The sequence below is a fragment of the Vigna unguiculata genome, chromosome 8 (assembly GCF_037176805.1).
Source record: "Vigna unguiculata cultivar grain cowpea cultivar isolate G323 ecotype 2 chromosome 8, ASM3717680v1, whole genome shotgun sequence".
Lineage (NCBI taxonomy): Eukaryota > Viridiplantae > Streptophyta > Magnoliopsida > Fabales > Fabaceae > Vigna > Vigna unguiculata.
In genome coordinates this window covers 41,940,623-41,953,843 of record NC_140799.1, presented here as the reverse complement: position 1 = coordinate 41,953,843, position 13,221 = coordinate 41,940,623, and the positions used below count along the sequence as shown (strand labels likewise).

The 13,221-nt window shown below is 33.5% G+C and overlaps 3 protein-coding genes across 6 annotated transcripts; all 3 read left to right on the top strand.

Moving 5' to 3' along the window:
- Positions 1–2,055: 2,055 nt before the first annotated feature.
- On the top strand, positions 2,056–4,879 carry LOC114193344 (Acyl-CoA N-acyltransferases (NAT) superfamily protein). Of its 2 annotated transcripts, none has more exons than XM_028083094.2 (4): positions 2,056–2,187; positions 2,372–2,526; positions 4,141–4,266; positions 4,470–4,879. In XM_028083094.2, the coding sequence occupies exons 2-4, from the start codon at positions 2,373–2,375 to the stop codon at positions 4,685–4,687; spliced, it is 498 nt and encodes a 165-aa protein (XP_027938895.1). In that variant the 5' UTR covers positions 2,056–2,187; position 2,372; the 3' UTR covers positions 4,688–4,879. The 2 variants fall into 2 exon arrangements, with proteins under 2 accessions (XP_027938895.1, XP_027938896.1); XM_028083095.2 differs by having other exon boundaries at positions 2,145–2,234.
- Positions 4,880–6,735: 1,856 nt separating this feature from the next.
- LHCA3 (PSI type III chlorophyll a/b-binding protein) lies at positions 6,736–8,096 on the top strand. Its single transcript, XM_028085731.2, has 3 exons — positions 6,736–7,043; positions 7,136–7,197; positions 7,281–8,096. The coding sequence occupies exons 1-3, from the start codon at positions 6,891–6,893 to the stop codon at positions 7,894–7,896; spliced, it is 831 nt and encodes a 276-aa protein (XP_027941532.1). The 5' UTR covers positions 6,736–6,890; the 3' UTR covers positions 7,897–8,096.
- An 823-nt stretch (positions 8,097–8,919) lies between these two features.
- On the top strand, positions 8,920–12,801 carry LOC114194439 (transmembrane 9 superfamily member 12-like). 3 transcript variants are annotated; one of them, XM_028084639.2, is made up of 2 exons: positions 8,920–9,037; positions 10,369–12,801. In XM_028084639.2, exon 2 carries the CDS (start codon positions 10,425–10,427, stop codon positions 12,408–12,410), a length of 1,986 nt encoding a protein of 661 aa, XP_027940440.1. In that variant the 5' UTR covers positions 8,920–9,037; positions 10,369–10,424; the 3' UTR covers positions 12,411–12,801. The 3 variants fall into 3 exon arrangements, with proteins under 3 accessions (XP_027940440.1, XP_027940442.1, XP_027940441.1); XM_028084641.2 differs by lacking the exon at positions 8,920–9,037 and adding an exon at positions 9,908–10,013; XM_028084640.2 differs by lacking the exon at positions 8,920–9,037 and adding an exon at positions 9,976–10,116.
- The last annotated feature ends 420 nt before the right edge of the window (positions 12,802–13,221 follow it).

Sequence of the window (13,221 nt, the reverse complement as noted above, 5' to 3'; positions counted from 1 at the left end):
TGCCAACATTTAAAAATGTATAGTTTTAGAATAATCACGTTTAAATTATGACTTCTTTTTTCAATTTTCTTACTTTGTTTTAAACTTAATTATTCCTTCGGTTTTGGTATTTGTAATAAAATTTGAATATTTTTCTTAACATTTTTAAACTTAATGTAGTTCCAATATCTATTGAAAAGATTCAATGTAATTTTTTTTATGTTAAATGAGATTTAATATTGTTAGAAGTTCTAACCTATATCTCTTAAGCCTTTTTCTTTTTTCTTAATATGCATTCCCATTTTTCTTTCATTTTTTATTTTATAATATATGAAAATTATAATATAATGAAATTCCAAGTATTTCATTTTATATAATATTTAATTTTGCATATTCTATTAATATTTTTTCTTATATTTAAATTATTTCCAACAAAATTAAACATCACACCACAACACAGATAATTAAAAGAAAACACACACAAGGTTTCCCGTAATGTTCATTTGTTTGGTTAATCCCTTTACAACACTTTTTCTATTAAATAATTTCATATACTCAAAAGCACAATCGAAAATGAAATACAAACAAAGTTCCTGGAATTTAAGGATTAAACATTTTCCCAAAAATAATGAAAAAAAAAATCCTTTTTTTGGAGAGAAAAAGATAAGCGAAGGAAACAAAATCCGAAAAGAAGAATAATGTAGACGAAGAAAAGGAAAAAAGAGAGTTTAACACTACATTAAGTCTATGAAGGTAAAAATAAATGAACAATTGCTGTAAATTCTATACCGAAAGAGTCATTAAACATTTATTTTTTCCCTCTCTCAAGTATTTCATTCCACTTCAAAATGGAAAGTACCAGATGACTTTTGACGATATAAAAAGAAAAAGTTAAATATATTTTTTTCTCATGAGTTTTAATAAAATTTAGAATTAGTTATTTTTTAAAAAAGTGTAATCAATTTAATCATTTATTTTTAAAATCGAAAAAAAGAATAATGTAGATGAAGAAAAGGAAAAAAGAGAGCTTAACACTATATTAAGTCTAAGAAGGTACAAATAAATGAACAATTGCTATAAATTCTATACCGAAAGAGTCATTAAACATTTATTTTTTTCCTCTCGCACGTATTTCATTCCACTTCAAAATGGAAAGTATTAGATAGCTTTTGACAATATAAAAAGAAAAAGTTAAATATATTTTTTTCTCATGAATTTTAGTAAAATTTAGAATTAGTTATTTTTCAAAAATTATAATCAATTTAATCATTTATTTTTTAAAATGTGTGATTTTGATCCTTTTAAATAGATTTTGTTAAATTTATTTTATATTTCAAAACATATTTCATAATAATATTTGAATCATTTATCCCATTTAACATATTTATTATTTGATGTTAACTCAAATATCATGATAAAATATATTTGAAAATATTAAAATGGAAAGTACTATATGACTTTTCACAATATAAAAAAATAATTATTACAAAATGTAGTAAAAAATATTTTAAACATCAACAAACTGAAAGTGAGAAGTATTTAAATACAAAATCACAAAACAATCAATTTTAATTCGCCTCTTAATTTGCATGAAAATGAAATGGACAAAAACATTAAAAAAAAGTATTAGTTTTTTTATTGTTCAAAACATGGAATAGAAAGAAAAGTCTTTCTTATCTCACAAGAAGAATCCTAGGTTAGCATGAAATAAAAAAGAGTGAGTTTATATATGCATATATGATTAAAATAATAAATAATTAAATATTAAGAAAATTCTGGTTAAAATTAAGTTTGTAAATTAAGTTAAAATATGTGATAAATAATTTATTTCCACTATTATTTTATTCATTATAATTGGAAGGATAAATTATTTCCACTTTTTTCTTATTAATCTAACAATGCATATTTCTACTCGTTATTTTCCATCCTTAATATTTATTTTAATTTCCCCTTTTTTTCTCTCCACAATGAAAATGAAAATACATGTGTTTTTCTAGTTCAAAGAATTTTCTCACCTACCTTCCAGTCTCTCCTTGTAAATTTGTAATTTTCAGTGTAAAACAATATTATATAACAGGATTTTCTTAATTTAAATTACTAGAAAAAGAAAAATAAAATTGTAAAAAGTCAAAAGAAACCCGGGTTCTAGGTTTTCTCTTTCGCCCACCGCCACGCCACCCCTCACTCTCAGATTCAAACGTTTCCGAGGTGAGGCAGAGGCTGAGCCACCTCTCTCTTTCTCTCTCCGACCCATAGTAGTTTTCCCATTTGATTTTAATTTCTCTATCTATTGGAGTTGGATTTTGGTTTGGGGTGGCAGATTCTCTTCCCTGCCACGCCACCTTCTCTGTTTCTGCTAACAAAATACAATTTTTTGTATTCCTTTCTGTAGAATGGGAGCTGGGCGTGAAGTCTCTATCTCACTTGATGGAGTGAGGGACAAGAACCTTATGCAACTCAAAAAGCTCAATCTCGCTCTTTTCCCCGTTCGTTACAATGACAAATACTATGCCGATGCTCTCGCTTCCGGCGAATTCACCAAACTAGGTTCTTTTCTCTGTTACCTCATCCTGCATTTTTCTCATTATTTCACTATCTTATTCTTGCCACCTGTTACATATTTCTTAATTTCTTTTACTCCTCGCCTGTGTATTTCTGAAAAGGCTACTCTACCGGGTTTATATTCACCATGTTAGGCTTCCTGCTGGGGAACCCATTTGAATGAATAAGTAAATGAAAAAAAACTTACTCTTGTTTCAATTATTACCTCCAAAAATAGCTTCGTGGATTGCCAAAAGATGTACTTCATTGATTTTTCCTTTTGTTTGATACCGGAGCATGAATTTGACAATGTCATCTTGGCTTGTCTATTCCCTTTGAGGTTTCCTTAAGCTATTACTGTACTTGAGTTTCTGCTCACTCTAGCAATTTAGCTTCCTTCACTTATTAAAGTTAAATATTCCAATTGCACTGTAGGATAGGTCTTATAATCCATTACTAGCCATTTCTCTATTTGAAGATTTTTTTTATTCTGGGTGTTGCAAATTAACCATTGCTTACACTTACTAATTTTTGGGCAATAACTTTTTTTAATCTTAAAAAGTATCTATTGACTGAACCACCCATACCCTCTTGGCATTAATAGCAAAAGTTTGGTTTTTACCTTTTTGTATTAGTTTAATTCAATTTTCCTTTGATTTACATTTCAACCGTACTGGAATGATTCTGTTTGAGGTAGCTGTCTCACCTAATTAGATAAGGCTCTGCTGTTGTCACTTCTTTGATTGATTCGAGTTTCTTGTACATTCTGAATTCGTAGTGTCTATCTTGTGCAATTTCCTTCATGCCTTTCTAACTTTGTTGATTCAAAAATACAATAACAACGGGCAAATGGAACTCCTTTTCAAGAGTTTTGACTTGGACATCTGAACATATAAGACCTCTTGGTTTTTCCTTTTGTAGTAATTAGATCAAAGGCTTGCCTCCCTGTTCCGATGTGTACTCTCACTCGAATAACCTTAATCTAATTCTCTATTCTATCTCTGGTCTCTTTTATTTCCTTGTTTTGCCTCAATTGACCGTCATCTCAGTTTCTGCCTTCAAAGCTTTTTCCTTAAAGGTTCAAGCTTTGTACCTCACATCTCTTAAGTTTCTATTTTTCTGCCCATGCTCTGTTATGGGTTGCTATTAAGGATTACTTGTGTAACTTATTATGAGTTGTATGTAACCTCATGATTATGAATTTTCTATTTTAGTTAGTTGAATTTTGTGATTTAGGTTACTTTTGTTATCTGTCATTTTCTGTGCACATGTATATGTGTAAATATAATTTTGCATTTTTAGTAGGATGTCATGATTAATGTTACGACCCTAGGATATATAATTTTTACTCCCTCCCTGATCTGAGCTAGGATCTTCATTTGGCAACATTGGATATGCTGACGGTTTGGAGAGAGCACTTTGAAAATTGATTTTTTTTCCCTTTTTCTGTATTTATAGAGGGTTTCCTTAATCGGACCAGCTTGTTTGATATCTCTGTTCTTTCGTTTGTGCTTGATGATATGGGTGATACCCAAAGAAGGGATGGGTATACAATACAAAGGACATGTAGAATGTATCTATAACTTGCCAAAGATTGATTGTTTTTCCTTTGTCTTTCAGCATACTATAGTGATATATGTGTGGGAGCAATTGCGTGCCGGCTGGAGAAGAAGGAAGGAGGGGGGCAAGTTCGGGTTTACATCATGACATTAGGCGTTTTAGCACCTTACCGTGGACTTGGTATTGGTAAGAAAGAAACTGAATATCTTCCCCTGGTGATCTACTTAACTTGATCTTTTTTGTCAAGGACTACTTGGTGTGGATACTTGTTTCAGTAAAATACAGATTAATGGTTTGTCATAAAGTGCAAGCTTCATATTGGGAACATTTTAATTTTATGTACGTTCTCTATGCAAGTTTTTGTGATGTGATTTTGGGGGTTTATGCAGGGACAAAGTTGTTGAATCATGCTCTTGATCTTTGCTCCAAGCAAAACATTTCTGAGGTGTACTTGCATGTGCAGACAAACAATGAAGATGCCATAAACTTCTATAAGAAATTTGGGTTTGAAATTACAGAAACAATCCAGAACTATTATACAAACATTACACCGCCAGATTGCTATGTTCTCACAAGGTACACGGCTGCAAGCACAGCGAAGAAATAACATTTTAGCCAGTTATTTGAGGGGAAGTGATCAGAGATTGTTGCATTGTTTTATGGGTTTTGCCATTAATGTATTACACTAAAGTTTTTCATGTCCAATGCTAGATTTTAAACAGTAAAGTTAGCTCAAAAAAAGAAGCACTTGGAGATCTCTTGCTAAGGTACAATCTATGCTATTTATCCCGTTTACTCACATCACCCTCCAGTCTTGTCGTTTTCGTCAAAAACACTATTAAATTACAATCCGGTGTACAAGGATATCTAGAAACAATAGTCTAAAACGGAGGCGCATAGAATTAACTAAAAAAACACATCAATACACTGTAAACCTAATTTAAATTTATACTTAAGCTCCTAGTTGCATTTTATAACCATTGAACTGAGTCATGTGCCCTGTTTGGTCGGGATTATCATCTTTTACTGTGGGTTTTTGGTTGTGGAAAAAAGGTCTAGTTTTATAGTGTATAGTTTAAATGAATGTCCCACAAAAAGTATTCAAATTTGTTAAGAGGAAATGTAAAGTTGTGTTAGCAACCTGAACTATAAATTAAAAATATTAGCAAACCAAGCTTAACATGTTACTTAACTTTACTTTTTTATAGTTTGGTTTATGTGCTTGATTTTTGTTTTTCTAGGTTTATCTATGTGTTTAATTTTTTATAATGTTTAAATGATTAAATTAAGTCTTTTGTAAAAACAAAAACCTTCTATACATAATAGAAGTGTAATGTTAGTGTTACAAGCCATTTATTTTTATATATTTACAAAAAAAATGTAATATTTTAAAAATAATCAAACAATGCAATCGAATTGTTAGATTTTTAGAGTTGTTTTTTTAATACTCTGCTTTTTTCTCTTAATTAATTTATATAGATTAATGTCCGTTTGCATTTACGTTATATTTTCACAACTTTTATTCCATTGAATTTCTAAATAAATTTTAATGTGATAATTAATAAGATTAAATTTTAAGCAAAGATTAACTTCTGGAAACGACATTTGCATCAACTATATTCAATGAAGTTAAACCAAACCACATATGATGATTACACAACAAACATTTTATTTATAAGAAGTGCATTACATTTGCATTATAAACCAATGTTAATTAGTCATGGATGTCATGAAGAGACACATTGATCTGCTATTCCAGTCACAAAACAAAACGAAATACAACCAAAAAAATATCCAACACGTAAAATTATATATTGTGACTATCAAACTGAGTCGTGATTTTGGTTAAGATAATCATGTTTTATATAGAAATACAAAAGAAAAATAAATATAATACATGATTTGGTTCAATTTATATATTAATAAGAAATGAAAATTGAACCAAATTGTGAAAAAACGTGTTTTCCTTAAAAAACTTGGTCTAATTGCTTTTTCATTTGATCTTCTCAGCTTCTAAAATTTACTATTAAATATATCAAATTTTCAAACTTTTGAGATTTATATATTTATACCATGAGTCAAGTACCAATATATTAACGTAAAAATATATAAATTCATATATAATATGATAATAATATTTTTTATTTTGAAAATAAAATCTGCCTTGCTGGTGATACAGAGTTTTATGTCTCTAGTGTATCAAATGAGTTTATTGTTTTTTTTTTTAAATCTATAATAGAACAAACATAAAAAAAAAAGATACAAAAAGTCATAATTAATTTCATAGTAAGGGAGAAAAGAGAAAAAAATTTGTATAAATTATTATATTATATAAATACAATATATCGAAATAATTTGAACCAGCAAGAAAGAAACAAACAGTTATCTCGACATTTTAATGTTACACATCCTAGGTGTTTTATTTTTGTGACCTGTGGTGTTACCTATGTTAAAATTCTGACATGTGGAAAAGATTCATCCTTGAAAATTTGGGAAGACGTTATCCAGAGAAAATAAGAAACAGGAAATAATATCCAACCCTTATCGGATTCATGACATTACGTGTACACACTTGGTTGGAGAACAAGATCATAATCTCATCCTCACTGCACTGCATTGCGCCATGCAATATCCACCATGAGTTGGATACTGGTCGTACATGCGGGCCAAAGTAGTAGTGGTTCACCTTCCTCCATATCTTCCACCCCTTTGGCTTTTTAGTGGTTCAAACACATAAACCTTCACTTCCATTACTCTCTTTTGCTGCACAAATTGCAATCGCAACAAAGGAGTAGTAGTAACCAACCACCATGCCTGCACAAGCTCTGCTATCATCTTCATCTCTCGTCCTCTCAGCAGAGGCTGCAAGACAGAGTCTCGGACCAAGATCACACCAATCTCCGGTTACCTTCTCCCGAAAAGCCTCCTTCATTGTTAAGGCAGCTTCTACTCCCCCTGTCAAGGTTTCTTTTCTTCCTCTCTCACTCCTTTTTTTCTCTTCATCTGCATCTGAAGTTTCTTCTACTTAACAAAGTTTCTTCCTTTTTGAGTTCAGCAAGGAGCGGACAGACCTTTATGGTTTGCATCAAAGCAAAGTCTTTCTTACTTGGATGGCAGGTAAAAAAAAAAAAAAAAATCGTATTTTTGAACGAACTACTGATAAAGTTGTGGAATTTAGAAGAAGATTTGGTTTTTTGCAGCCTTCCCGGTGACTATGGATTTGACCCTCTTGGGCTTTCAGACCCTGAAGGAACAGGGGGGTTCATCGAGCCGAAATGGCTAGCGTATGGTGAGATCATCAATGGTCGTTTTGCAATGTTGGGCGCAGTTGGTGCCATAGCACCTGAAATTCTGGGCAAGGCTGGTCTGATCCCTGAGGAGACAGCACTGCCATGGTTCAGAACCGGTGTGTTCCCACCCGCAGGAACATACAACTACTGGGCAGACTCGTACACGCTGTTCGTGTTGGAGATGGCACTGATGGGTTTTGCAGAACACAGAAGATTCCAAGACTGGGCGAAACCAGGGTCTATGGGGAAGCAGTACTTCTTAGGACTAGAAAAAGGTCTCGGAGGTTCTGGTGAACCAGCATACCCCGGAGGACCTTTGTTCAACCCTCTTGGTTTCGGCAAGGATGAGAAATCGTTGAAGGATTTGAAGCTGAAGGAGGTGAAGAATGGAAGGTTGGCTATGTTGGCGATCTTGGGTTACTTTATTCAAGCTCCTGTCACAGGTGTTGGTCCATACCAGAACCTCCTAGATCATCTTGCTGACCCTGTGCACAACAACATCTTGACCAGTCTCAAGTTCCACTGATGTATCATATGTTGTTACATATTCTTTACTGTCTCGGTTGTTGGTGTTGTTGTTGTACGCAGTTACCAAAACTCAATCACTTTTCTATATCCTCTCTTTGCTCTTTGGTACTGTATCATCATCATCATGATCTTCATCATGGACATTTTGTTCCTTGGTGTGCCACTTCTAAGAAATGACATGTAAAACAATTACAAACACTTCACAGCTTCTGATATCTCTTTTTTCTGGCTAGATCAACCTTCCCCTCTCTTTTTTATCAACATTTGGTTGTGTAATTTGTTAAGAAAGTACTTTCGCTTTTAACATCACAACAATTTAGTCATGAAAAAAAATTATTCATGTCAATAACAAAAGATTAGTTGTTAAAATCAAAGTTTATTAAAGCAGGCCCAGAAATTCATTGCTTCCTTCACTCGCATAATTATTATCTGCATTCTACCAATAAGAGAAAAAGACTCGTCTTTGCTGTTGCAAAATGAAGAAAAATAAGTGTTGAATAATGCTGCATGGAAAGAATATGTTTTGGAAAATTTATTATAGAATACATTTCATATACTCCTCAAATTATGTTTTGGAAATCATATTCCAGAAATTTTATTCTGGAAATTTTGTTCCGAAAATGTTATTTCGGAAATTCTGAAAAGTTTGTATAATCTGAAATCACATTTCGGGATAGCAAGATGTCATTTTAAAAATTTGAGAGGTGTGCAAAGAAATTGTAGAGGTGCAGAAAGTAAACCTTAACTAAAGGGTTCAAGAGTAACTTCAAACGGGAATTTTGAGCCGAAGTTGGGCCTGACTAGGCCCAATCGTACAGTAAGAAATAATCATTTTGGCGAGCAAACGGTTAGTGTTTTGTCTATTCTCGTTTCTCGTAATTTTAATGAATTTACAAAAAAATAAAATAAAATTTGAACACGCGATCATTTTATTTCTACTGTTCAAAAGTAAAAAAAAAAAAAAACACGGAAATGTAATATCAATATTTATCTAAAAGTTAAAATGAAAAGACACATAAATGCAAATAGGATATCCATAATAATTATAGATAGTTATATATTACTCCATTTGCATCTAATCACCATTTGCATCTGTTGCGTTGTGTTGAGCATTGAGATCTGTATCGTCAGAATCCATGGTAACTTCAACGCTCTCTCCTCTCTAATCAGATCTCTGCATTTCACTTTCCAATGTGTTCTTGATGATGCCTTTTTTGCTTTTTCTTGCTCCCATATTACGCATTCTTCGTGTGTTTTCTTCTCGTGTTATTGTTACTTGTTAGCTTTTTTATTGGAGTTGTTTCGTGTTGTAGTTTATTCTTCTCATCTGATTTTCTGTTTGTAAGTTCATCTGCGTTGTTGTTTTCTTTCCTCACGCTTCACATTTAATAGATCTGATTTCGGAATGTTCATGTCGGGTGCTTGCATTTTATTCTTGCTTGTTTAAATTTCTGACATCTCATGTTAAAATGTTTTATTCTGTTGTAGATTTCGTGTTGAATGCATCGTCCAAGTTAGGTTAATTATATTCCTGAAATTTTATTCTGGAAATTATGTTTCCAAATTTTGGAAATTGTGGAAAATTTTCAGAATATATAATCTGAAAGTTGCATTTTCAGATGACAAAATGGTCATTTTAAAAATTGTTAGGGGGTGCGTGAAGAAATTGTTGAAGTGCAAAAAGTAAAAGCCTCAACTAAAGGGTCCATGAATAACTAAAAACGGGATTGTTGAGTGAAGTTGGGCCTGACTGGGCCTAATATTACAGAAAGTAATAATCATTTTGTGACGGTTAGTGTTTTTTCTATTCTCGTAATTTTCACTTATGGAAACAGAACCGTGGTCGGTTGTCCATATTTCCAATTATATCCTTAAATAGATTTCATGGTGTATTAAATTTGAATGCATCCTACTTTGGGTATATAATGAATTTTAAAAAAATAAAATAAATTTTGAATACGTGATCATTTTATTTCTACTGTAAAAATATATATGTAAATGTAATATTAATAGTTATCCAAAAGTTAAAAAAAAAAGACATATAAATGCCATAATAATTATAGACGGTTATAAATTACTCCATTTTGCATCTAATCTCCATTGTCAGAATCCATGGTAATCTCAACGCTCTCTCCTCTCTAATCAGATCTCTGCATTTCAGTTTGCAATGTGTTCCTGATGATGTCTTTTTTCCTCGTTCTTGCTCCCATATCGATTAGTTACGCATTCCTCGTGTTTTTTCTTCTCGTGTTGTTATTACTTGTTAGCTTTTTCGTTGGAGTTGTTTCCTGTTATAGTTTATTCTTGTCATCTGATTTTTTGTTCGTAAGCTCATCTGCGTTGTTGTTTCCTTTCCTCACGCTTCACATGTTATAGATCTGATTTCTGAATGTTCATGTCGGGTGCTTGCATTCTATTCGTACTTGTTTAAATATCTGCCATCTCATGTAAGTGTTTTATTCTGATGTAGATTTCGTGTTGAATGCATCGTCCGAGTTGGGTTAATTTTTTGACATTTGGTGGATAATGGAGGTACCAACCAGGAGAAAACCAGTGATCTACTGTGTTTGCCTTTTCTTCATTGTCAATTTTTTTCTTCAAATTAGCGATGCATTTTATCTTCCGGGAAGCTACATGCACACTTACTCGACTGGAGATCACATATATGCGAAGGTTAATTCATTGACCTCTATTGAGACTGAGCTTCCCTACAGCTACTACAGTCTCCCTTACTGCAAGCCGCTTGGTGGCATAAAGAAAAGTGCTGAGAATCTTGGAGAGCTCCTCAGGGGAGATCAGATCGATAACTCTCCCTACCTTTTCAGCATGAATGTTAATCATTCAATCTACCTCTGCACTACGCCCCCCTTGAGCGAGGTTGAGGTAAAGCTACTGAAACAAAGGACTCGTGATCTGTATCAAGTAAATATGATCCTTGACAATTTGCCTGTTATGAGGTTTGCCAATCAAAATGGGATTAAAATCCAGTGGACGGGGTTCCCTGTTGGGTACACGGCACCGGATGGTAGTGCAGATTACATCATCAATCATCTCAAATTCAAAGTCTTGGTTCATGAATATGAAGGGAATGGTGTTGAAATCATTGGGACTGGGGAGGAAGGTATGGGTGTTATTTCTGAAGCTGACAAGAAGAAGGTATCTGGATATGAAATTGTTGGCTTCCAGGTTATCCCTTGTAGTATTAAGAGGGATCCTGAAGTCATGACCAAACTCCACATGTATGACATTATCTCTTCTTCAGACTGCCCAGCTGAGCTAGACAAGTACCAACCAATTAAAGAGCAAGAGAGGGTAGCATTTACATATGAAGTTGACTTTGTGAAAAGTGATATAAGATGGCCATCGCGTTGGGATGCTTATTTAAAGATGGAGGGTTCCCGGGTGCATTGGTTCTCTATCCTAAATTCACTCATGGTGATTTTTTTCCTAGCTGGTATTGTCTTTGTCATTTTTTTGAGAACTGTGAGAAGGGACTTGACACGGTATGAGGAGTTGGACAAAGAGGCACAAGCACAGATGAATGAAGAGCTTTCTGGATGGAAGCTTGTTGTGGGTGATGTTTTTAGAGAGCCTGAAGGTTCAAAGCTTCTTTGTGTGATGGTTGGGGATGGGGTTCAGATTCTCGGAATGGCTGCTGTGACAATTGTTTTTGCAGCCCTGGGTTTCATGTCACCAGCTTCCAGGGGAATGCTCCTAACAGGGATGATAATTTTATATCTCTTCTTGGGAATTGCTGCTGGATATGTCAGTGTACGTCTGTGGAGGACCCTTAAGGGAACTTCAGAAGGGTGGAGATCAGTTTCCTGGTCATCTGCGTGCTTTTTCCCTGGGATTGCTTTTATTATTCTCACGACACTGAATTTTCTTCTCTGGGGCAGCAAAAGTACTGGTGCTATTCCCATTTATCTGTATTTTGAGTTGTTCTTTCTCTGGTTCTGCATTTCAGTGCCACTTACTCTCATTGGAGGATTTATGGGCACAAAAGCTCAGCAAATTGACTATCCTGTGCGAACTAACCAGATTCCAAGGGAGATTCCTGCACGCAAATATCCATCATGGCTTCTTGTTCTTGGTGCAGGAACTCTTCCATTTGGAACCCTTTTCATTGAGCTTTTCTTTATCCTTTCCAGTATCTGGCTTGGGAGGTTCTATTATGTATTTGGTTTCCTGTTGGTTGTTCTTCTACTGCTTGTTATTGTTTGTGCTGAAGTGTCGGTGGTCCTCACATATATGCATCTTTGTGTGGAAGATTGGCGGTGGTGGTGGAAGTCGTTCTTTGCTTCAGGCTCTGTTGCTCTTTATGTCTTCTTGTACTCCATTAACTACTTGGTTTTTGACCTGCAGAGTTTGAGTGGACCTGTCTCGGCTATACTTTATCTTGGCTATTCACTGCTCATGGCAATTGCAATCATGTTGTCAACTGGAACCATTGGCTTCCTTATGTCATTTTACTTTGTGCACTACTTGTTCTCATCAGTAAAGATAGATTGAAGTTTGCTTCGCTATCTCTCACCAACCAAGCAAAAGGCATGCTGGAAGAGGGATTTTTCTTAATTGGTATAACTTTTGTGTAATTCTTTTTTGTAGTTTCATTTCTTTGCAACATAGTGAGTGGGAAACAGATGTCTTGCTGATTATTGCAGTAAATAGTGTTCAATCGATCTTATGTTGCTATGCGAACTACTGTTTGTTCCCCTTTCTTCCTGTCACCCGTAAGTGGTTTACTTGTTCAGTTAGTGTTTGGTATCATTTTGTTTCATGTGATTTAGTTTGGTAAAGTTGCTTGAGAAAGATGTAATTGCACGGATGGTCTCATTCCTTGTTCATTCAAACAAGTACTGATTAAGAAAAATTAAATGGATACTTCTAGGTGTCTTCAAGATTTCTACAGCATTTGGTAGTTCGAATTGTTTGTGTTCAAGGATGCGAAAGGGACTTTCTAATTAACTATAGACTATAGCTTTTGGTTAGTTATCTATATATCTAGCTTAGTATTATAAATTACATCAAGATTTCTATTTTACATTTCTTGAAGATTTCCTCTTCTTGATGTCGAGGACATACGTACATATTCCCGATGGATGTGGAAAATATTAAATAAATTATAAATGCATTGAACATTACATTAGTCCATTAGTGACTCTTGGACAGAATTGGATGTATGCCTACATTCTCTTAAAGACAAAACAAGTTCAATGGATTTTATACAAATAACTGAGTCTTATTTTAATGTCGACGCCTTTATCTTAATATACATGCAAAATTATTTTATATGTTAATAATCACATAAATTTGTCACACA